General features: G+C 37.6%; 2 protein-coding genes across 2 annotated transcripts; one reads left to right on the top strand and one right to left on the bottom strand.

Moving 5' to 3' along the window:
• The first annotated feature begins 10,842 nt into the window (after nucleotides 1–10,842).
• On the top strand, nucleotides 10,843–12,393 carry LOC126700168 (CRIB domain-containing protein RIC6-like). Its single transcript, XM_050398186.1, has 4 exons — nucleotides 10,843–10,909; nucleotides 11,068–11,168; nucleotides 11,327–11,423; nucleotides 11,804–12,393. The coding sequence occupies exons 1-4, from the start codon at nucleotides 10,849–10,851 to the stop codon at nucleotides 12,283–12,285; spliced, it is 741 nt and encodes a 246-aa protein (XP_050254143.1). The 5' UTR covers nucleotides 10,843–10,848; the 3' UTR covers nucleotides 12,286–12,393.
• Nucleotides 12,394–13,486: 1,093 nt separating this feature from the next.
• LOC126698523 (piriformospora indica-insensitive protein 2) lies at nucleotides 13,487–15,289 on the bottom strand. The gene has a single exon (XM_050395819.1). It carries the CDS (start codon nucleotides 15,076–15,078, stop codon nucleotides 13,690–13,692), a length of 1,389 nt encoding a protein of 462 aa, XP_050251776.1. The 5' UTR covers nucleotides 15,079–15,289; the 3' UTR covers nucleotides 13,487–13,689.
• Between the last annotated feature and the right edge of the window lie 11,006 nt (nucleotides 15,290–26,295).

A 26,295-nucleotide genomic window follows, 5' to 3' on the forward strand; every position in this document is an offset into this window, starting at 1 on the left:
ACTAGATGTGTCACCCCGACGATCAGGAGTACATGCTAGTGGACAAAACTTAGGGTATAATGCCTTCGTCTGGTAGGTGTCCATCCGTCTTAAGTTTTGTTTTCTATCACATGTTTTATTTGATATCCTAACCTTCTCTTATTGCGTCTTGTGACCGCACAGAGGTTACTCTTAAGCAATGGAACTTCTTGGAGCAAATCTTTAGGATTAAGTTGTCGGACAAAACGTGGGTGAAGCTAGTTACTTTGGACACCATCCATTGGTATAGTGAATGTCCTGAACCTACCGCAACTGCCCATCGCCATGATAGTCAAATGAGCCAACGTAAGTCCATTGCTTAGTATTTGTTTTTCCTTTTTAATTTTTAGTAGTTTACCTAACTCCTTCTTTCTGTCCATCTTTATGCAGAAATGGAAGACAATAGAAGGAGGGCTTACACCAAGCAGTAGGTTGCTATACGGAAGAAACAGTAGGGAGGCATTCCCCCAAAAGGGGCAGGCCCTTCCACTAAAAGGAAGCCGTCGAACAAGACTGACCATCTACCCAAAAAGCCCAAGGTGGCGGCAAGGTTAGCTATCAGGGAGACTGCTGATGCAAGCAAGCTGCCTCCTCCGTCTGGTCCTGGGAAAGGGAAGGGCTTGATGATGGGTCAGGGTCCCGTCACCAATAAACGCCCCGTTTCTCCGTGAAGACCCACAGTACACCCTTAAACAACTTTTGTCCATTATTAAAGGCGAAGACTATGAGGACCTGGGCAACCATGCCATTGAGGTTATAGGGGAGATGGGTCTTTTTAGTCTGGCACAAGCATATATCCGTCCCCCTTTTTAATACGTCATGTTGTTTCTTCATTTTTCTAACCCTCGTTTCTGATTTCTCCAGAGGGTGCTCATAATGAAGGGCCTAATGGACCGTTGCCTGTCTCAGGAGACGATGGTGGATCGTGTGAGGGCAAAGGCAGAGGCAACAGAGGCGGAGTTGGGGGAGTTGAAGGCCTGGAAAGTCATCTAGGAAAACAAGCTTGATCTGATGAGAAAACTCCTGGACGAGGCAAACGCGCAAATGGAGGCACTGAAAAAAGTGCTTAAGGATAAGGAAGATGAAATCTCTAAGTCCAAGAAGCAGTTCCGTCAAGCCAAGGAGGACGTGATAAAGGAATATTATGACTCTGACGCTCTTTGGTATCAATGTTAAGAAAGGAATATCAAGGCCTCCTTCCCAGATCTGGACCTTTCCCATATCACTATTGATACCAAAGGCTAGACCCAGCCCGTCCTGTAGACTCCGAAGGCACCGACGAGCTTTTTGCAGATGATTCCACTCCCTACCCTCAAGGTGACTAGGAGGCTACTCCTCATAATGATCAGGCTAAATCCGTCAGAGTCCCATATCACCTACCACTCTGACTCTAGACCTGTCCCATATCACCATTGATACCAAAGGCCAGACCCAACCCATCATGTAGACTCCGAAGGAACCGAGGAGCTTTTTGCATATGATTCCACTCCCTACCTTCAAGGTGACTAGGAGGCTACTCCTTATAATGATCAGGCTAAATCCGTTGAGGAGGAGTCCCATCCACTTGAAGGGAACCAAACGGTTAAGGAGAAGGACGGAGAGACCCCGGTTGACCAGCAGTAGACTTTATTTTTTTATTAACTTGTATCTTCTTTGTGTGAAAATCTTTTGGGAGGACAATGTGTCTTGTTGTTTGCACCGTTGCCCATTGTTTTTTGGGCTTTGTATGTAAAATTTTACCTTTCATGGGCTTTTTATCTACTACTTATTTTTATAAAATTTCTTCTATTTCCTATCTTTGAGACGTGTTTCATTCGTCTTCCTTGGAATTAATATTTAGTATGTATCCATCCCTTTGAGGACTTATTGAGACTTGGGTGTGCCTGGTCATTTTGTACCAATGCTTAGATGCACCCGTCCCCTTGAGGACTCGCAATTTGAATATTTTTGAGATGAACCCATCAATTCGTGAATTTAGTGTCCATAAAACTTATCCATTTGTAGATTTAATACCCGTCCATTTAAGGACTTGGTAACTTCTAACCATCCTTTGGGATGAACCTGTTCACTACTGAACTTGATAGTTTTAAATCACCCCTTCGGATGAACATGTCCACTTATGGACTTAGCAATTTTAATTCACCCCTTGGGATGAACCCGTCCACTTATGGACTTCTCCACTTATGGACTTAATAATTTCAAGTCACCCCTTGGGATGAACCTGTCCACTTATGAACTTGATAATCTTGATAATTTTAGAACATGTCCACTTATGGACTTAATAATTTCAAATCACCCATTTGGGATAAATCCGTCCACTTATGGACTTAATAATTTCAAGTCACCCCTTAGGATGAACCCGTCCACTTACGGACTTCATAATTTTAGATCACCCCTTAGGATGAACCCGTCCACTTATGGACTTAATAATTTCAAATCACTCATTTGGGATGAACCCGACCACTTATGGACTTAATAATTTTTTATAGTGTAGACAACACACACATGACATATCTGAATAACTCCTCTTATTGTGATAAATATGCAAATATAAAAAATTGTCCTTGAAAAAATGAAAAACTGCGTTTTGGGCTTAAAATTACTGTAGATAATGAGAATTAACTAAAAGGAAATAAACTGGGAATAATGAGTTTTGTTGTCCGTGTCGTCGTCTATTGATAGTATTTCTTCAGGTGCTCTATGTTCCATAGGTGGTGCAACTTCTACCCGTCTAGCATCTCTAGGTGGTAGGTGTCTTTCCTATGCCAAGAAGTGATCTTGTAGGGTCCTTCCCAATCAGGTCCTAACTTTCCCTAGGAGGGGTATCTTATGGCGCCAGTCACCTTTCTTAAGACGAGATCCCCAACTTGGAAATCTTTGTGTCTGACCCTGGAGTTATGATGTTTGGCCATGAGATCTTGGTACCCACGCTAACCTTTGTTTAGCCGTTGCTCTGACCTCATCTACCAAGTCAAGTTGTAGGCACATAGCTTCATCGTTCCTGCTTTTGTCATGGTTCTTTACCCTGTAGCTTGTAAGTTCGACTTCAGTTGGAATAATGGCCTCGCATCCATATGCTAGTTGAAATGGAGTCTCTCCTATAGGTGTTCTTGCCATTGTCCTATATGCCCATAAGACGCTTGGTAACTCTTCCGGCCATATACCCTTTGCCCTCTCGAGCCAAGTCTTGATGATTTTGAGTAAGGATCAGTTTGTGACCTTGTCTTGGCCATTGGCCTGAGGGTGAATGGGTGAGGAGTAGTGATTCTTGATCCCCAACTGTGAGAAAAAATCTCTGAATGATTCGTTGTCAAACTGCTTCTCGTTGTCTGAGATCAGCATTCTAGGTATACCATACCTGCAGATAATGTTCCTCTATACAAAGCTTCGTATGTTCTTTTCCGTGATAGTGGCCAAGGTTTCTGCTTCCATCCATTTGGTGAAGTAATCTATGCCGACTACTAGGAACTTCAGCTGTCTGATTACTGTTGGAAATGGGCCTATGATATCTAACCCCTATTGAGCAAAAGGCCATGGGGCCATCATCGGAGTGAGCTCCTCCATCGACTGTCTGATGAGGTTGCCAAACTTCTGACATTTGTCACAAGCTTTGACATATGTATGGGTATCATTCTGCATGGTAGGCTAATAATATCCTGCCCTAACTAGCTTGTGCACTAAAGACCGTGAGCCGGAATGGTTCCCGCAGACTCCTTCGTGGATTTCTCTTATGACATAATCTTCCTCCTCGAAACTAAGACACCTTAGGTATAAGCGAAAGAAGCCTCTTTTGTACAAAATGTCTTTAATTAGCACGAACCGTGCTACCTGAACCTTTAATTTCCTTGCAGCTTCCTTACCGTCAGGTAGCATGCCGTTTTTCAAGTAAGAGATTAATGGTGTAGTCTAGTTGTTCTTAAAACCTATCTCCTGCACACTGACAACGTCTATTAATGGTGAGATCTAAACAAAGGATAGTACCTGGCTGAGGATGAACATATGCTCTGCTGATGTAGTCTTGGCAAGACGATCGGCTTGCTCGTTCTCCTCCCTTGGGATTTGAACAAATTTCGATTGAAGGTTGTTTGTTCATTTCTTCACTTGTTCTAGATACTTCTTCATCCGTTCACCCTTGCACTCATAGTTGCCGTTTACTTGACTCGTGACTACTTGAGAGTTGCAGTATATGACCACATTTGTAGCTCCTGCTACTTTGGCGAGATCCAGCCTTGCTACTAAAGTTTCATACTATGCTTCATTATTAGTTGTAGGGAAATCGAGTCGAACCATGCATTTGATCTCGTCCCTTTCTGGAGAATGGAGTACTATACTAGCTCTACCTGCCTGTCTGTTGGACGACTCGTCCATGTGGATACTCCATTAAGGACACGCTTCTGCCCCCTGGCTTTCCATGTTAGTGAACTCCGCGATGAAGTCAGCAACCACCTGCCCCTTTATGGCCATACATAGGCGATACTGTACGTCGAATTCACTTAACTCAATTTCCCATAGTGCCATCCGTCCAGCGGCTTCGGGGCTGCTCATTGCTCTTCATAGAGGCTTGTCTGTTAGGACGACCACAGTATGGGCCTGCAAGTATGGCTTGAACTTATGAGCTACAGTTACTAATGAGAAGACGAGCTTATCCATCGGGGGGTACCTCTCTTCTGCACCTCTCAGCGCCCAGCTTTTGTACCCTGTCTTCTTCTCTAACTAAGGCTACGCTGATAGCTGCCGAAGAGACAGCCATATAGAGAAATAATTATTCCTTCGGTTTGGAGGGACTCAGCAACAGCAGGGAGGACAGGTATGATTTCAAGTCTTCAAATGCCTATTGACATTCAACCGTCCACTCGAAGGACTTTGTCAATGTGCGAAAGAAAGGCAGGCATTTGTCTGTTGCTCTTGAGACAAACCTATTTAGTGCGCCTACTTTGTCGTTGAGGCTTTGTACTTCCTTGATGTTTGTTGGCGGGGTCATCTCCATTATTGCCTGTATCTTATCCAGGTTGACCTTAATACCTCTCTGGGATACCATGAACCCTAGGAATTTTCCAGTCATCACCCCAAATGCACATTTGTTCGGATTTAGCTTCATGTTGTAACAGCGAAGGGTATCAAAGGTTTCCTTGAGGTCGTCCAAATGGTAGTCTTCCTATCAGCTTTTTACCAATATGTCGTTATGTAGACTTGAACGTTCCTCCCAATTTGATGTGCGAACATCTTGTTCATCAGCCTTTAATACGTGGCGTCCGCGTTCTTGAGTCCGAATGGCATTACTTTGTAGCAGAAGAGACCCTGGCTAGTGATGAATGAAGTCTTCTCTTGATTAGCCTGGTCTAGCTTGATCTGGTTGTAACCATAAAATGTGTCCATGAAGCTTAGTAGCTAGTGTCTTGCTGTCAAATCCACCAATACATCAATCTGCAGAAGTGGGTAGTTGTCCTTGGGGCATGCCTTGTTTAAGTCCGTGAAGTCCACGCACATCATTCACTTCCCGTTGGCCTTTTTTACCATCACTACGTTGGCAAGCCAGTTGGGGTAGTATACTTCTTGTATGAACTCTGCTTCTTGTAATTTGCGAACCTCCTCTGTTATGGCCTTGTCTCACTCCTACGTGAACACTCGTTTCTTCTGACGAATGGGAGGAACATAAGGCGATACATTCAACTTATGGACAATGACTAAAGGATCGATTTCAAGTATGTCTTCGTGGCTCTAAGCGAAGGCGTCTTGGTTCTCCCTTAGAAATGTTGTGAGCACCTGACGAACTAGTGGGCTAGCGAGAGTGTCGATCTTGGCTGTTCGCTCAGGCCTAGAATTATCAAGGAGTACCTCTTCTAACCCCTCCACGGGCTCTGCCACCGTCCACTATTCTTCTATACACATGGTTTGTAAATGATCGTCCATCTCTAACATGGCAATGTAGCACTCGCGTGCCACTACTTGATCTCCTTGCACCTTTCCCACTCCGTACTCAGTAGGAAACTTGATCATAAGTTACGGCCTTCTATAAGTTAAGGGTAGGATAGCCCAGGATGGCATTGTAAGCGGACGAATAATCAACAACTAGGAATGTGACATCCTTGATAATTTGTTAAGGGTAATCACCGACTGTTATGGGCAAAGTGACTGACCGAGGGGGTATACTCTTGTTCCTCCGAATCCAACGAATGGCACGTTAGTTGGAACCAGCCGTTCTCTATCAATCCTCCTCTGCTAGAACGTCAGGTAGTAGAGGATATCATTAGAGTTTCCATTATCTACAAGGACCCAATGAGTATTGTAGTCCCCAACCCGTATGCTAACTACAAACGCATCATCATGTGGGTGGTGAAGACGTCGAGCATCCTCCTCTGTGAACCCAATTACAAGGTTGTCGATGCATGCCACTTTTTGGGACTAAACCCATCATTTGGACATTCTAGACCATCCTGAGGTAGGTCTTGCGTGCCTTTCTGGTGAAAACCAAAGGCTGTGGTGTCCCCTACAATCATCCTTATGCCTCCTAAGGGTGGCCTAGGACGCTTGTTTTCCCCCCTGGTGGTCTGCTTATGTGGTGGGTCTATCTTTTCCTTACTGACGAATTTTTGCAATTTTTCTTGTCTGATAAAGGCTTCTATCTGCTGCTTCAAGTCGTAACATTCAAACATGTCGTGACTATGGTCACGTTGGAAACAACAGTACTTGTCTATAGACCTCCTGCTGGGGTTTCCCTTCAGCTTGTCAACCCATGTCAAGGCTGCCTTGTCCTTGATCAATAGGTGCTGTTAATGGGGTGAAGCTTGTGAACCTCCCAGTGAGGGGTTTGGAATGCCTATCCTCTCATCGGTCTCCTATCATTGTTGTCTTCCGTCCCCTATCCTGCTATACATCTTCTTGTCTTTCCCACTTTTCAGGCTTCTCTTCTCGGGCAAGCAACGCATCTTCTGCGTTCGTGTACTTAGTAGCTTAGTAAAGTACATCCAACATGGTTTTTGGGTCGTTTTTGTATAAGGAAAACAAAAATTTCCCCTTCCATAACCCATTGGTGAACGCAGCAACAAGTATTTTGTCATCAACTTCATCTATCGAGAGGGTTTCCTTAATGAAATGGGTTATGTAGGATCTTAGCGTCTCCTCCTCCCGTTGCTTGATGCTCATCAGGCATGCAGTGGACTTCTTATACCTGTGCGCCCCTATAAAGTGTGCGGCAAACTGCGCGTTCAACTCCTTGAAGGTATTGATGGAGTTGGGTGTCAACCTGCTAAACCATACCCTTGTAGGACTTTTCAGCGTGGTCGAGAAGGCTCAACACATGATTTCATCTGCCACACCTTGCAAGTGCATGAGGGCTTTGAATGAATCTAGGTGATCTAAAGGATCCTTTGACCCGTTATAGGCTTCTACTTGTGGCATATGGAACTTCAGCGGAAGGGGAAACGAAGTGACGGGTGCGGAAAAAGGCAAGTCCATCCGATGGACTAACTCGTCGAGATCACTTGACATCCATCCTTTGAGGGCGTTCATCATGAAGTCCATCCACTCCTTCATCATTTGCATCTCAGCGACTATGTGTGGTGGTGTTGTTTCTACGATGAATGGACAGCTGGTATCTTGTTGCTCTTATCTACTCGGAGCATTGCTGCCTTCTGGTCCTTCTCGGTCCCTCCTTTCGACGCTAGTGCCCTCTTGCCCTTCTTCGTGACTGTTGGGCCCAGCATCCCTTTGGCACAGCTATTCCTCCAGGTTGTGGTTTTGCTTTGTAAGGCATTCCACCACCACAGCTAGGGTTTGTACCTATCTTTCAAGAGCAGTAGTGTGTGGCTTCTCTCCATTATTGTTGTTGGTTGCCATTGAGCGAGTGAGTACCATAAAACTTTTTGTCTAGGAATTGGTGTTACTGTTTTCTCTTCCCTATAGAAGGCGCCAACTAATGATGCTGAAAATCGTCAATAAACTACACAGTCCTCACGTGCTCTAGACAAAACCTGTGCAACAAAGAAGAAGAAAACCTTACAGAGCGTACCGGTGTGGTACTGGCCGAATACCATCTGAGGGTTAAGTTAGAGAATGTTCACAACTCTAGAGTGCCAGAGCTGGGATAAATTATGCGTACCTTGATTTCTGGGGGTTTTGGGTTTTTATAGTAGTGTAGAACCAACCTTGGTTTTCTTGGCGAAGAAGATGTTTCCTTATAGGGAAGATCTTCATAAATACACGTATTTTACAGGATTCTTCCCATATAGAGATTTTGTTGATTAGGGTTAATCGTAAGGTACAAGATGTATTCCTTTGAGGTTTCTTAGAGACCAATTAGGCCACGTAGATGCCACATGGCTTTACTACCCGTATCCTTTGCATCCGTCTTATTTGAATTCGCCCACCATGGAGGGTCCGTCCGTTTTCCTTTCTCTTTGTCCAGGGCATAACCTGTTACGCCCATTGTCTTGTCTGTCCTTTTCGACCGACCACTTCCTCAATACTGTCACCTATTGTTAACATTATTGAACGGATCCATCTACCTCAATTTTATCCTCTCCAATCTCCATCTAATTTAACACTCATAGCTTTATTATGAGTGTTAAATTCTTTAAACTTGAGAACATATTATAATTAAATTTTATTTGATAATGTGAGAAAAGTACAAGTACTTGTGTCACTCTCATATTGCAAGTTAAAGAGTATACTTTTCTAGAGTCTCCATTTATTTTAATTAAAAAAAAAAAAAAAAAAACCCTTTAAACAAATTTACTTGTACTTTTCTAATATTCTCAATATATATATATATATTTTAAGTTACTTCTAGAATTCATTTTCTTTACGCGTTAAAGATGAGAATCTAGCAATAAATAAATAAAAGAAAAAAAAAAGTCATATTGTAGGTAAAAAATAAAATAAAAATTGTTGTGCTCCAATAATTTTGCTGGCTAGTCTTAAGCTTATCTGATCAAAGCATGATTTTGAGTTGGGTAGCTAAATTGTAGGTAAAAAAAATCATATTGGAGAGCTTTTCGTGGATTTAATCTTAAAGTTAAATAAGAATTGAATCTGTCAAGTCAAACAACTAAATTCTGCTGTACCACTACCGTATCAAATTCTCATGTGTGCCCGTTATGTTTAGGAATAGCTATTTAACTTTTTGCTAAACAAATTTTGCTTCAAGTATTGTAAATAAAAGGTAAAATATAAATAAAATAAGTAGATAGTTCACTTGAGACTTATAAATAATAGATAGAATAAGTAATAAGTTGGCTTATAAGTGTATCCCAAATGGAAAGCATCATTTAAGAGCTAACCTATTTTGAAATCAAATACAAGATGATATATAGCATCATAATATGGTTTAATTCAAGGTGATGATGCTTGTTATTAATTATTATATCATCAGCTATAGATTTTAATTTATATCTGCCTTATAATTACCACAAGATCTAAAGCAACAGTCATGTATTAGAGTGTTTTATTTTTTATTTTTTGGACTTAGAATAAGTAAGGGAAATTTGACAATTTGTACCCAAATTCTCTTTATGGGAGACCAAATAGTACTACTAGATTATAAAATTCTTGACAAAATGTATTAGAGGCATTGAACTAGGCATTTTGACACAAAACGCCTGTAATGGCCGGGGAAAGAAAATTGGTTGTTATTTCATTCACTAGGACTCATAAAGAATATAATATTTTGGCATGTAGTTTGTGATTGAGATAAATGTAAAATAAGTCTAGAATCATAATTTGTTTGCACAATTATTGAAATGACAAATTCTTAATGGTAAACAATAAAAGAATGTCAATAATAAATCCAAATGAGAATCAAGAATAGCATGATAACTTAACCGTTGTAAATTAATCACATGCAAGATAGAGAAAGTGCGGTTTATTGTTAAAGTTGTTTGTGTGTACATATAATTAGTGGCACGTTTTTATACTTTTTCTATACATTAACTTCTATTAAAATCAAATCAACCACAAGATGTCAACTAATATTGTTGATAAAATCTTGTGAAGTTAGGGCATCCAAACTTAGCTTGAAACTTCATTGACCTACTGTTTTGTGTTTTTTTTTTTATTGGCAAAAGTGAAACACATATAACAACTATATGATACGGCTCCCTATATCATATATATCATTACTAGATTCCGTTTGATCATCTCATTATTATTTATTTATTTATTTTTTTCTTTGAGTTTTTGTCCGAGGAACTGGCAAACAGCAAAGAAGACCCGTTAAAACTAAGCTAAATTTAGCATTTTTGTGAACTCTTTTCACGTCCACACACCTAAATTTTCGATCAGCTTCTGGTTTTGATTGATGGGTAAGAGCAATAAACAATCCATTGCCATCAAAGTCACGAAACCAACAATACCTATGCTTAAAACAGAATTCACTTCATTTTGCATTTTTTTTCTTATCGTCTCTAGATCATTGACACATTTATCCAAAACAGTCACAAGTTTTTGAACCATTTTCCTCTTCCTTCTCTAATCCTTACTTCTTTCAAATTCAAAGTAAGAAAGTGAAACGTGAATTGGTATGATTTTTAGGAATTTTTCAGGAAATGTAGATAACTTCAATTCAACATAGCATGGGTTGGTGATTTTTTTCCCTGCAGCAAGTTTTCTTATTAGAGGTGTGAAAATGGAATTCGCATTTGAAAAGAATGTTTCATTTCTTTCATACGACGTGCTTTATTACCATGATAAATGTTTCTTACTATTTTTTTTTTTTTTTTTTAATATCTCTTTCAGATTTAAAACTTGATTTTTCGATTCCACATCTACCAAGAATATCCAACAAGAAGCTCACATTATAGTTCATACATAGAGTCAGCATATCTGAGAATTGAAATGTCCAACAACAAGATGAAAGGCCTTCTAAAAGGCCTAAGATACATTTCTCAAATATTTGGTGAGTAAAGTGTGATAGGATGGAGTAATTGTGTTTATTTTTATTAAATAACGCTGAATAAAAATCTTGTGTCCCATTCTGAATGTCCATCTTATACTTGGATTTTTTATTTATGATTCTCTTGTTGATACTTTAAAAAAATTGCCACATATTTGCAGATAATGAAAAAGAACCTGAAATGGAGATTGGTTTTCCCACAGATGTGAAGCATGTTGCCCACATAGGATGGGATGGTCCATCAGTACATTCTCCTAGCTGGGTAAAGTTTCTTAATTGTGTTTTATTATAGTTTTGATAAAGATTTTGATCAAATGTTGTAGAGGAACATCCAATTTTTTAAATCTTCTTCTTCCTCCTTAATTGAATAGTTGCTCACAAGGCTCATGTAATGTAAGGCCATATTCTGACATTGTGCAGATGAATGAATTTAAAGCACCACCAGGCTTTTCATCAGCACCATTAAGTCATCCAGGAGACAAGAAAGAGGAAACTGGAATCCAATGGGTCTCCGAAGGTATGTCCAACAATACTTCATTTCTTCTATATTGCTTATAAAATTATAATACATGATGATGCTTTTGCTTGAATAATTTTGGAATAACATATTTCTGATTTATAGTGTTAATTTTTTAACCTTCTAAATTGAGGATGAGTACATTCAAGCTTTAATCTTATCACAATTTTCTTCAACTCTTCATTTATAAATGGTATTCCTATAATTGACATGTTACCATTTCCCATGTTGGTTGAGAAAATGTATGTACTTCCATGATCAAAGGTAAAAAAAATAATATAAAAGGGAAACAAAATTTAGGCTCAGTTCCTTACGTGCAGTACATTGAATTCTCAAATTAATTTCAAACACATTAATTATGCATTTTGATTGGAATATAGATTCAACTAGAAGACCTGCACGGGCTCCAAATTCTCCAGCAAGGGACTTGCCAGAATTGCCTAGGTCGTCAAGACGCAGCGCATCATCAAGCAGTGCTGTAACTGGATCCCCTATCAGGGAAAAAACAGAAAAATCAAGACAATCAAGGAGGTCATCTAAAAGTTCCAAGGAATCAACTGATGCTACCCAACTGAACCTGCTACCCATCGATCCAGGTCTAGCAAGTGTGTCAAGCTTAGAGAGTGTGTCACCTGCACACAGCCTTCCAGACGTCCCTAAAAAGATCAGGAGGAAGAAATCTAAAGACTGTGGTGGTTCCACAAGATCATCAAGATTGAAACCCCCAGCTCCTGAGACATATCAATCTCCATTCTCGGATCCAGGACCTGGATCCGGATCAGTTTCCACATCAAGGAACAGTGAGCTTCGCCCAAACGCTTTTGAAGATGGAACACCAAAAGGATACGCAGGAATCTTTTGAACATTATTTTTCTGTACTTTATACTGGTAGATAGAACTATGCTTAGTTGAAACTAAACAGATTTTTTGTTTTTTGTTTTTTGGTTTTTTTTTTTTTTTTAATGGAGCCTTGTATGAGCCTTCTGCTGGAGATAATTCTTTTTTTTTTTTTCTGTCTTTTTTCAGTCCTCTGTTAAATATATTACTGATTTATTCTTTTTGTATATATATATATATATATATATATATTTTTTTTTTTTTCTTTCTTTCTTTCATTTGTGATCATTTTCATAAAACATCTCTACTATTAGGATTTGGTAAAAGTACATTGGAGTAAATAGTTAATGAATGTAACAGTTACTTCCAACAGCAATGTCAAACCCAAGGGGAAAGCAAATGCAAAGAGTAAAGGAAAGGAATTGAATGCCAGTTTTCCAGTAGTGTTGTCCAACCACATTGATGGATACCCCCCCAAAAAGTGTTGAATGCAAGCTGAACCCATGTCAATTCCAATGCACTTTAGCTGCACCTCTATTTATGATATTATCCATAGCAATCCAGGCTAGCTATCTTTGAATAAAGGCAGATCCACTTTTGTCTGTGTCTTCATCATTTCTTATCAATGTTGCCCAAAATCACACATCAGACAAAACCATGTTTTGGGGTTGCAACAGCCCACCTTTTTTCTTTGGCCCCGACAAAAGAGAAAGGTAAAAAAATACCTTTACCAACATACCCCCCAAGAAAATTATCATAACCATGCAGAAAATTTTTGAAAATTCGGATTAAAGGGATAATCTTGCAGAAAATTTTAGTAAAAATGTGATCGTTTCCTAATTTCACAGTTCATAACAAATTTCACATTATGAATTGGTCTACAATAAAGATGATGTAAATAATTGGTAACTAGCGTAAAAGTGATGTACTACTAATCACATTCCATCATATCAAAAAGTTATGATAAAAAAAATGATGAAATCTGTCATGTCTGCATTTTGTAGGTTTGTTCTTAAAATTGGGTGAAAAGACAGTTCCGTTTCAAATATATAATGAACAATTAAAATTATGAAAGACTCAAAGTGCACATTTATACGCTCAACATTAGACAAAAGTATAAAAACAAAATTGGGTCTCCCGGAAAAATAAAAGAATCAAAACACTAAAGATTGCATAATAGAAACCAAATTCACATAATGGAGTCAAAGATCCAAACTATTTTCAGATTAACATAAACAACCACGCTGATACTATATGCAATTCTCATTTCACTTGACAAAATACCATAATTACATAGCTATCATTGTCCCACTACAGACACTTTAAAACACCACCCAAAAATTCATTTTTTTTCTAGTAAGAGTACTATTAACCTGTTATAACTTTGTCAGCCCTAATCTGTTGTCTTTTCTTTTAACACAATTCCCCCCTAACCTAAGAATCCAACAAAGAAAAACAAAAAACTGAAAAACCCAACAAATGTTATTATAAACACGTGAGGAACAACCTGCAATGAAGAACTACTAGCCACATTGAAAAGAACAGGGTTAGGAATAACTGTAACTGGTTTGTTGCTGCACACCTTCAAATTCAATCCACCATATCCTTCATCACCACAAAGCTCTAGATTTCCCTCTAGCTTTAGCTTCAGACCAATTTTGAATTCAGAAAATGGGACTCTGCCACTCAAACTGTTGTTCTCCAAATTGATTTCATTCACAAACTTCAAAAGCCCAAATTCCACAGGTACAGTCCCTTCAAGCTTGTTGTTGTCAAGACCCAAGTAGCTCAAGTTTCTCAAATGCACCCCCATTGAAACTGGAATATTCCCAACAAGTCCCAGATTTGACAACCCTATTCCCAAAATACCCCCCAGCTTTTCCCATATTTCTGGAATCTGCCCTCCTAGTAAATTCCCACTCAAATATACTTCCTTCAATTTTGGCATCCCCGCTAAAAACAATGGAACCCCAAAATTGCCAAAACGGTTAAAACTCAAATCCAAAAACTCCAACCTCTGTAACCCACTTAAGCCATCTGGGATTTTACCATAAAACCCATTGAAACTCAAATCCAGCTTCAGAAGCTCAGTGAGATTACCCAAAGATTCGGGGACATATCCGTCAAAATGATTATGACTCAAATCAAGAACCTTGAGCTTCTTCGGAAAATTTAAGGTAACCCCGCCATTAAGCTGGTTTCTTGAAAGTGTGAGTTCTTCAAGATTGACCAAATCGCCAACCCAATCTGGGATTTCTCCGAAGACTCCATTCCCGGTCAGAACTGCCCTTCTCAGGTTGGTGTAATTACGGAAAATGCCACTGAGAGGTGCAACAAAAGATGGGTTGTCTATGAACACCAACTCTTCGAGAGTGGACATGAAACTCGGCGAAACGTTGGAGAAGAGCGAAACGCGTTTCGTTTCGTTGAAGCACTTGTAGAAGAAGAGCTTGCGGAGGTAGCTGAAGGAGGTGAAGAGTAGAGGACTGAGTGTGGAGTTTGAGGAGCAAGGTGGGTTTGGAGTGTAGTCCGAAACGTATCCGAAACTGAGCTGGGTGACGTGGACTGTTACTGTTGTATCGGTTTCGGAATCGGAGGTGAAGTAGTCGCAAGCGACTCCGTGTGGGGCGGAGGAGCAGAGGTCGTCGGGGTAGAGTGAGCGCCAAGGAATGGTGGGGTTGATGGAGTCAAGGACATGGTACACAGCGTCTTGCTCGGCTGGGTCTAGCAATGGTTGCTGGTGTGAAATAACAAGAAGAGACACAAGGGTTGAGAGGAAGACGATGATGAAACAGGAAAATGAATGGAACAGAGCCATTGGAGCTGTAAAGGATTTTTGGGGTTTGAGAGAGAGAGAGAATGAGAGGGAGTGGGTGGGTTGTGGAGATTTTGAAAGAGGGTAGTACTGAGTAATGAGTGAGAATTGGAATTGGTATTGTTTTGGCTGGCTCTAGGTAGTACTGAATTCTGATGTTTTTGCAGCACCTTATTTATACATGTTGAATTTACCAATGTGTGTTTGTTTTGTGGATCAGATTCAGTGGAGGAGAGAGTAGGGAGACCAAAAGACACCAAGTTTTTTTTCTTTTTTCTTTTTTCTTTTTGGTGATAATAATAATATTAAAATTTTAGATCCTAGATATGGTCATGTCAATATCACAACATGTCATGGTTATCATTAGGATTCTTTCTTTCTTTTTCTTTTTTGTTTATTTGTAGTTCAATTTTTTTCTTTTTTCTTTTTTTAATTCAAAAGTGACTTGCAGACCAGCTATACAAATAGGTGTTGCAATGGTCATGACCCGTGTCAATATGTCATGTTCAATGTATCATTAGGATTTTTTTTTTTTTTTTTTTTAATTCCTGAGTATCTCACAGACCTTGGTTGTTTGGTATCTTATTATAAGCTAAATTTTTATTTATTTATGTATTGCTTGTGAGTCCTAAACTAATTTTTATCTTAACTTTATTTCAAATAATATAAGTTTTAAATTTTTAAAAATAAACTAATTTTTAGCTTTTTTTATCACATGTGCAAATAAGTTACCAAAAATAAATCATTTCCAAACAAACAAATATACCAATAGAAGTTGCAATGCCTAGACCCCATGTGATGGACTAATCAAGTTTTATTGGCAACCCTCTCCGTCATCATCATAATATTAATTTTATTATATGAGTATAAAAAAATGTATTAGTCAATTGAGTTGAGCTTCATTTTATTTTAGTCTATCTATGGACATAATTATTTTCACACCCAAATCACAATATGCTTAAGTATCAACCTTTGGTTCGTATAAGCACTTATACATGAGATCAATACTAGAACGGTAAGCGGGGATTGAACCTCATATCTCTTATTTAACCATCAGAGACTTTACCAGTTGAGTTAATTGGAACTCACAACACTAGTACTTAACTAAAAAGTATATTAATACACCAGTTGAGCAAATTGGAAATCACAACACTAGTACTTAACTAAAAAGTAGATTAAAATGTATTAATTACAATCTAATCCTTAAGCACACTGTGAATTGTGGTGTATAAATAGTAAGTGTGTTTTTAGAGTTTTGCTTTTTTTTATTATGGGTAAGAAAATTAGCTTCCATATATTAAGCGAATCATTTGAATATTTTGGCTATTTATATTTGAATATTTGTTGTAAAAAATCTATATATTCATATATATTTGAAAAGATCAATAAAAATTTCAAGTGTGTGAGGTTAATAGGGATTATCGGCACTTAATATACAACAAAAGAAAGTTCAAAGACTTTAAATTATTTGTCAATTTTTTTTATCATAACTCTGACGTGGTAGACTATGGGTTTGTTTAGATTGAACTTATTGTTACTGAAACTGAAAACTGAAAACACTGTAGCAAAATAATTTTTAAATGCGTGTATAGTACCGTGGGACCCATTTTTTATATTTTTTTAGTCTATGAACAGTGATAAACAGTATTCAACAGTGCTGCTGTCCCCTAAAAGTAACGCCTGCAGGGGAAACCAAAAAAAAAAAAAAAAAAAAAAAGCTAAAACGCAGAACTGAAAACGTGGGTTTCAGCCGAATCCAAACCCAGCCTATGTATAATTAACCATTACTTATATATGGACCTACATTTTTTTCTTCACTAATTATATTCTATTACATTATAGTTGTGATAAAAAATTGTGAAAAAACTTTTTATCTTATAATTTTTCCATAACAAAAACATTGAAACATTACTATTATTTTGTTTACATTAAAACCGAAATTTAACAAACTTCAAGCAAAGCTCAAAGAAATACCAGCTGAAGTTTTGGTAATCATAATAGGTGATACATCTGATTAGAAAAGCAAGAAGGGTAGAATAGACATTTTGGAGCAGACCGTTGAGCTTCACATTTTGCATGTTACACAAGCTGTCGCTTCAGAAGTCAGAACCAATATACCAGACTTCCCAGAGACCAATTCAGAGATTTAATATGTTACACACATTCACCAAGGTTAAAACCCTCATAAACCTCGAACACATCCACCAAAATCAAGTGGATGTCCATCTGCCACGTAACCATATAACCGATAAATCCATCCGAACTTTAACTTCGGTAAAAGAAACTGACTAGCAGCCGACAAGACAGAGAAACCTGCGGACAGAGAGAGCCGTGAGCCGACAGAGATGCGCCGCAGCCGCCGACTTCGTGTCCCAGTTGTCAGTGTCCTTTGAAGGCGACGTCTAACTGTCCTCAAAACCGAGTCTGATACGGATTGCGATACGGACACGTTTCGAGTAAATAGTGGAGCGTTGGCTGCACCTTGTGAATTGTACGGAAAATCGTTTCCGGAATTGACAGAGAGCATGCGAATTCCATTTCCAGGGGGGGGAGAGAGGGGAAGAAAAGTCATTTCGTTTGTAGCCAATCAGAGGGCTATTGCTCTAGTCCTTTGCCTTTTTATTTGTATCGTGGGTCCCATTATGGATTTTACACTAAAACTGAAAAGAATTTCTGTGTAACTTTTTTTTACCAATTGTTTGTTCTTGGAACGGAAACAATTTTTCCAACAAACACTGGGGATGGGGAAAGTTGGAGAACAGGATGCTGCTAAAGTTAACAGCATAAAAATACATTTAAACTGATAGGATTCACAATTCTATCACAGTTATTAATTTCTATGTTTGGAAATGATTTTAAAAAATCTCACACATCTATTTTAACAAAACTTCCATTCCACATTTATTGTAAATTGTAATAGATAACTTATTAAATCCAATTGAAGTGCACCCAATAAATAATATACCATAGGGCATACAGATTTTTTTTTTTTTGATGGAGCATAGGGTATATAGATAATCGATTATCTATGCCTATTTTATAAGTTTTTTTTTTTTTTTTTTAAGGAATTTCCTATTTATAAGTTGATATATAAGCTTTTAGGAGGAGCTTATAAATTAAATAATTAAAAAGCTCTTTGAGAGAATAGTGTTACAGGAGTTGTTATCCATGACTCTAATGGCCTTGTCATTGCTCCACTGTCACAAAATTTGATCCTCCCTAGTTCTATTGCTAAGGTTGAAACTTTAGCAGCAATGAGGAAGGCACTTGACTTTGAATTGCATCTAAAATTGGTATCTCCTTAGCTGTCCTAGAAGGTGACTCGAAGACCATCATTAAATATTTGAAGGATGCACATGATTCTTCAGCCTCCTATCGGAAACTTGATTTCTGAAGCAAAATCAATTGCAAAATCCTTTATATATATTAGTATGGCATGTGACATACATGCACAGCCATATGACTCATATGAGTGTCTAAGGGTGATTTTGAAACGCCGTGGTATATTGACCTCTGTAGCACCCTCTACAAAGAGGTAGTATTATTATATATATCCACTCTCTTACATGGAATAAACCCCACACTTATGGGACCCACCCTTTGTGAGAGGGTGGATACATGATAAATTTTTTCCTCCAAAGGCCACTATTGCGACTAGGGCTTATCAAAGAATTTTTAAAAGACTTGCTCATATACTTGTTGAAGGCCAAAATTTCACAAGAAAGCTCATTCCATGAAAAGTAAAGAAGGCTCAATTCAAGCAGCAAGAAGAATCAACATTAAGGCCCTATTTATGTTAAGATTTCCAGAAAAAAAGCCATTAAAAAATCTAGCAAAATCCAGTGAAAGAACTAGGTCAGGATACTCAGAGGCTGCCAGAGGCCCGGGATCCTCGGGTAATGCAGCACAGTTAATGTGGGATTGAGACAGCTCAAGAGAAGTACCACGAAATACAAGAAATGAAGAACATATATGTCCTTCTCAAGTACCCAGTGGTGCAGTAAAGAATCAGAAAGTATAAAGCAAACATTCATGAACAAAGGAGTTGTACCACAAGGAACCAAGAATGAGAAAACCATAAGTAGAAGTGACTGGAAGGGAACTTTCAACCCAACAGTAAAAGATTCCAACTATTTAAGAATAATGACAGTAAGAAAAGACAACCAAAAGCTGAGTCTGAAAAGTAAGAAACCTTGAAAAAAGAGACATTGAAGGGCAGCTGTCCAAGGATGCTCCGGAATGGAAAGTCAGCAAGTGACTTTTAGAGAAACAGTACTAAAAGATGAAAACTATGAGAAAAAAGAGAAGAGACCAGCCCCTGTGCAACTGTCACAGCACGAGCTTTGAGGGGCAAAAGAGAGAAATCACTAGTACCTCGGAGCCCTAGAAAACACACTATAAAAGGAAGAGAAAACCCATGTTGAGAGGGGGGGATTTTCAGTAGGAAGAATATCATAACAGAGCCATTAGAACTCTGTAAAATTTAAGAAAAACAGAGGAACGTCTCCCGGTATCCTAGAAACAGCCATTATATCACATACTTGGATTCAAAAGGATTCAAACTTTGCAGGTCTTAGAGGCTTGGATAGCCATCGAAGTCTGTAATTTTTTGAGCTTATTTGAACCTTGTATCACGTCTTAGTGAGCACATTTGTAATCCACAATTAAGAAAAATAATGAAATATCTCATATTGATTTGAGGATTTCTAACAATTACTTTGCAGATTTCTTTATTATATTATCTTCCTTTACTGCTTCTTGCTGCTTAATACATATATTCTTGCTTGTTAATTTTTCCTTTTACTCAACCAAAAGCTGAGTCCTTTGCCCAAGCAAAGCCACTCAGTATTGAGTTCTAAATCCCACAAGTCTTGTGCAAAAGCACTAAGTCTGTGAGAATTGAAGCCAAGATCCTCGTGACTGAATCATTTTCATGAAATTCATTTACATATATGTATATGTATTAATATATATATATCCTAATCTAAGAAATTAACAATTATTTGAAGATATGTGCATTGTATAGTTGTTCTTATGTAGGACCTATAGAGGTAAAAAGAAAAGACAAAACTTCATTGCATAACAAGCATGGAGAAAGATTGTATAGTGCAGAGAATCAGTATTCTGGGTTCTTACAGGTCTAATACGCCCTGGGATCCCACGACAGTACTCCCTGGGGTACCAAGTAAAGGAATTCTTTAAAATATTTATATGATAAAAGATAAGTCTTAAATATTCTATTTCAATCTTTTTCTCATTGTCAATATTATGAATATCTATTTTACTTATTTTGTAAGAGTAAAGGGTCATTTTATGATACTTAAACACTTATAATGGTATTTTATTACTTAGGAGGAATCACATTTTTGCCTTGAGGAGATTTATGTGACTTGCGCACAACTTGGTTCGTAATTAGCCCCCATTTAGCTGCAGTGAACCAAGCCCAGTCCACCAAATTACAACTATTTGGCCCAGGATCCTTGGGCCTGTGTGCTAAAGAAAAAAAGCACTCTCACAACAGCATAATCAATACATTGGATTAACATGAAATTTTTTTAGTAGCATCGATATACTATATCATGAGAACTATCACATATAAATTTCGTGTCATTTGATGCTTGTTTGTGTGAGTTGATAGTAAACACCTATTATGACTTGAGTGCTTGATAAATTATTTGAATTTAGTTTAGTGATAGAATAAATATTTCTAAATAGATTAGTACTGTTATTGATTTGTATTCAAATTAATTCCTATGTTTTAGGATAGGATTGGTACCTATATTTTAGGATTTGTTGATGAGGTTATCTTATCTTTGACTATTTATGTACGTTGAATGCATTAATGAAAATTAAGCAGAAAATTAACCAAAAAATCTATTCTCCCTTTCAAGTTCAAGAGGCTAGTTACCTCGAATTAACCAATCTATCTTTCAATTATCCCAATTCACAATATTTGGTATTAGAGCCAACCACCACGTTGAGTAATTAGACGTACCTCATTGAGTATGAGATCAAATGAGTTGCGGTTTTATGGTTGAATCTCAAAGTGGGCGACCTAGAGGCTAGGTTAAAATAACTGATAAGTGAGTAGAGTCACCAAAAGAAAATGGGCTACCATCAGGTTAGTGTCAATAGAATGAGCCATTGTGGACGTGACTATGGAGCATAGTGGTATGTGTTAAGGACATATTTTATATAATTGGCTAATCCTTTGACAAAATGGACTTTACTTGTAATTGAGTAGATCTAGGATGTGTTTAATACTTCAAGAAACATGTTGTTCAAGTCAAGTATTAAAGTCATGAAGATTGGACCAAGAAACAAGTGAAGAATGGTTGTTCATTAAAGTTGGACAGATTCCCGACAGCTCTCGACAAATAATATCTATCGAGATTTAATGAGTCTCGATAGCTCTCGATAGATACTATCTATCGAGGCATCGACAGCTGCTTGACAGATATATCTATCGAGAATTACGAAATTCAAATTTCCAAATTTGATTTTTAGCCCATGCTTATGTATTTGTGTAGGGTTTTTTTTTTTTTTTTTTCTCACAACTCTAGACATATATAGGGCTTATTTTAAAGGCCGTCACATATGAGAATACAAGGAGAACACGTGCAAAAGGTGACTGAGTGCCTTACTCTCTCTGAAAGAAGTTACTGTGTCTTTGCACCTTAGGATTTTGTGACCAAATGCTTCTTGATCTTCATTGTTGGTGAAGTGAAGAACTTTGCAGTCAACAATCTTCTTCAAGTTGGTGTGTTAGTCACATACTGGGAGCCATGCATCATTGGTTAGTCACATACTAGGATCCATGCAAAAATGGTGGCATTCATATATTGAAGAGTTTATAGTTTTTGAAGCAGTGGAAGGTTTCTATTGTAAGTTCATTTACGAGGATTGTAGAGCCTAGGGATAAAGGTTTTGTACGAGATCTGAAACTTCTCTTTATTATAGTGAATTGCTTTTCGGGAAGGTTTACCCCTAGGTTTTTTTACTGTAAAACTAATTTGTTTCATTGGCTTTTCTAAATCATCATATCTTGTCTTATTTAATTTTCTGTTGTGCATGATATTGATATGATATTGATGTTAGTTTGTTTTAATAAGATTTATTCATAATAAATCTAATTAACAATTTGGGTTTAAAACTTGTTAATTCTATCAACCAGTGTCTAAATTTCCCAACAAATGGTATCAAAGCAGGTACACTCTAATTGGATTAATTTCCTGTGTGTGATCCTTGACCCCCGTTGTCATGAAAGTTTTTTTGCAGGCTCTAGGTGAAAAAGTGTGGCAAGCTGTTGAAATTGGCTGGACCAAGCCAAAGGAAGCGCTTGCTGATTGAGATGAAGCAATAATCAAAGCGGCAAATTTCAACAGTATGGCTTTGAATGCTTTGTTTAATAGGATAACCAATCAGGAATTCAAGAAAATATCATCCATGGAAGTTGCCAAGGAAGCATGGACCATTCTTAAGACCACCTATGAAGGTACCAGGGTAGTAAAAACTGTGAAGGTTCAAAGATTTACTAGTAGTTTTGAAGAAATAAGGATGGAGGAGGATGAGACATTTGATGAGTTTTATGCGAAACTCAAGGATATTGTGAATTCTGCTTTCAACCTTGTAGAATCTAGAGCAGAATCCAAAATTGTTAGGAAAATCCTTAGATCCTTACCTGAAAGATTCCATGCCAAGATCACTGCCATTGAAGAAGTGAAGGACATTGATCAAATTCCTTTGATTGAGCTTGTAGGGAACCTTCAAACCTATGAGATGGGATTAAGTTTAATGGAAAAAGGTGGAAAGAATATAAACTTGGCTTTTAAGGGTATAGAGGAAGAGATTGATGACTCTGAAGATGAAGATGAAGATGATGATGATGATGAGAATGAGGATCTAACTTTCATAGCTAATGAGATTATCAAGCTTCTTCAATTTAGGATAATGACAAACCTCCTAGAAAAACTAAATCCTCTAGGAAGGGTAAGAGTGAGAAACCCCTTATACAGTGCCATGAGTGCAAAGGTTTTAGTCATATGAGGATAGAGTGCCCAAACTACCTTATGAAGGAAAAGACAAAGAATTCAAAAGATAAAGAGTTGGTTGCTGCTGGAGTGATACTGAGAATGACCCTTCTGATGAGTATGTGGATGAATGTGGTCATTTTATAGCTTCTACTGCCACAACCGATAAGGTGATTGTGGAGAGTGTTAGTGACAGTGAGGATTCTTCTAATGATGAAGTACCCAATAAGATGACCTTCAGGAAGCCTATGATAAGCTATGCACTAAATTTATAAAATCTGAAAAGACTTCTCATCATTGTAGAAAAGAGCTTAACGAGATAAAAACTGAAAAAGCTGATCTATTAGTCAAACTAAATGAGACTACAAGGTTGGTTGAGACTCTTCTTGTGGAGAACACTTCATTATAAGAGAATGTCACGAATCTTGAGGTAGAGCTTAGTCAAGCTAGAACTCAAATAGAGAGGATGTCTAGTGCAAAGCTTGATGAGGTCTTGAGTGCTCAAAAACCTAGTTCTGATAAGACTGGCTTAGGATAGGCTGTATCCTCTGGCCCCTTCTCTTCCATGGCTTCTAGATCAAGGATTGCCTTTATGCCCCAATCTGAGAAAGGTGATAGAGGTATGAAATCCAAAACTGATTTAACTAATTCTAAATCCTTTGTTAGATCTCATGTTTGTCACCATTATGGTGTTTTTGGACAGATTCGTCCTAATTGCTTTAAGTTGTATCCTCAAAAGTAAGTGTCCAAACGATCACAATTTTCCTCTCAAGGACCTACACCTTTGTTTGAAGAGTTATTAAAAACTTTGAGCTTTTTAACTCAATTTTAAGGGAATCCTAATTTCTCTATATCCTTTAGTAGTCATATTAGGACACATGTCTTTTCATCTTCATGGCTAATAACTCATGCTATGTGGGTGATAAAGGATCCTAGACTTAATTGTCTTTCTGTTTATCCTTTGCTTTAATTCTTTCTATTTAAAGTTGGACTTTCTTACTTGATTTTCTATCTTTTTGGAATCATGCTTTCATGCATATACATCTTGTTTTATGCTTTCTTTACTTTGTTTAACATGTTTTAATTTTTCATTTTCAATTTTGCTTTATTTTGTTTTTATAATTAAAAAAAATTGAAAAATCAGAAAAATACAAAAACAGTGTGTGTTTTGTGTACATTGGTACTTGTGTACCTTGGATGGCCATTGAATTAAAGTTTTCTAAACTTTATATCTTTTGTAGTTTAGATAAGCATCTCTATGCACAACTAAGCAAGTGAGTTTTGTGGCTCGTGTTTGTGATGAGTAAGATTAAGTAATCTCTTGCACTTAACACTCGTATCACTCTTTTTGATGGAAAGAACTAGAAAATCCTAGGAGAAATGTATAAATAATCATCTCGCCACTGTTACTCGCCAATCATGAAATGACATCTGTATGCTTCAGTATAGCAAAAGTGCAATGTCAAAAACTTGACATAATTGGATATTTCTTTTCTCTCTTTTATATGTCCATGCATAATTTGATCAAAAGAAAAATATGCAAAGAAAAATAAAAAGCAAAAAGACTCAAAATGCTTTATATATGATTGCAAGCATGTCTTCTAGAAGATGTGAGAGTTATAAGATGTACCTCAAAGGTAATAGTCCCCTTCAAATAGTTATGATTGTGTGTAAGTTAAAGTGATTTTCTCATATCTCAAATTGTCATAACATGTAGATACTTGTGCAATTTTGCGATATTTTTCACACACAACACTCAATAATCTTTACTACTTTTGATACATGTGCAAGTACAATGTGATTTGGCCATCACAAGGGATACATGTATTAATGTATGCTCACTAAACTATCTTGACTTGTTTTTGAAATATAAAATTGATTAGACTTGTTTAGTGTGTGTGTGTGTGTATGTGTGTGTTTTGGATCTAATTGCTTTACATTTTTCTTGTTGAGAGATGTTTTTGAAAGCTTAACATGTTGTTTGGATTTTTGGTTGGGAAGCATGCTTGATTACATTCATGTCTGTGTTTTTCTCTTCTTTGAAAAACTGTTTTTGCTCATCTCGACAGCTTCTTGATAGCTCTTAACAGATTGCTATCTATTGAGCCCCTTTTTCTTATTATCTTGATAGAAGTTAACGCAATCTCAATCTATTGAGCTTTCTGGACTTTTTCTCGATAGCTTCTCGACAAATTCTCAATCCATCAAGAAACTTTCTGTCTGGCCGATAGATCCTCGACAGATTCTTAATCCATCAAGGTTGGCTTCTGCTTGATAGCTGCTCGACAGCTTCTCAATCTATCGAGATCCTCTTGCATGCATTGTTTTTAACATGTTTTGCATCTTTCTATTATCTTGTCATCCATAGCATCTTGTTTCATTACATTCATGCATTTATATGAATTCTTAGTACCCCTTTGATCATCGTTGTTTCTCGGGTGAAGCTTTATAGCTTATTGTACCCTTTGTCAATCATGACAAAAAGGGAGAGAAAATGTGGTTTCTTTTTAAGATTCTACATGCTAGGAGGAGAAATATATGTCCTTACCAATCTCTCCCTTTGGCTAATCTTTTGACAAAACGCACTTTACTTGTAATTGGGTAGATCTAAAATGTGTTTAATACTTCAAGAAACATGTTGTTCAAGTTAAGTATTAAAACCACAAAGATTGGACCAAAAAACAAGTAAAGAAGGGTTGTTCATTAAAGCTAGACAGATTCCTGATAGCTCTCGACAGATAATATCTATCGAGGTTTAATAAGTTTCGACAGATACTATCTATCGAGGTCTCGACAACTGCTTGACAAATGTATCTATCGAGAATTACGAAATTCAGATTTCCAGATCTGATTTTCGACCCATGCTTAGGTATTTGTGTAGGTTCTTTTTTTTTCCTCTCTCACAACCCTAGACATATATAATGCTTATTCTAAAGGCCGTCACATATACAAGGAAAACACATGCAAAAGGTGACCAAATGTCTTATTCTCTCTGAAAGAAGCTACTGCGTCTTTGTGCCTTAGGGTTTTGTAACCAAATGCTTCTTGATTTTCATTGTTGATGAAGTGAAGAACTTTGCAACCAACAATCTTCTTCAAATTGGTGTGTTAGTCACATACTGGGAGTCGTACATCATTGGTTAATCACGTACTGGGATCTGTGCAAAAATGGTGGTGTTCATATATTGAA

Source organism: Quercus robur, chromosome 9, assembly GCF_932294415.1.
Source record: "Quercus robur chromosome 9, dhQueRobu3.1, whole genome shotgun sequence".
Classification (NCBI taxonomy): Eukaryota; Viridiplantae; Streptophyta; class Magnoliopsida; order Fagales; family Fagaceae; genus Quercus; species Quercus robur.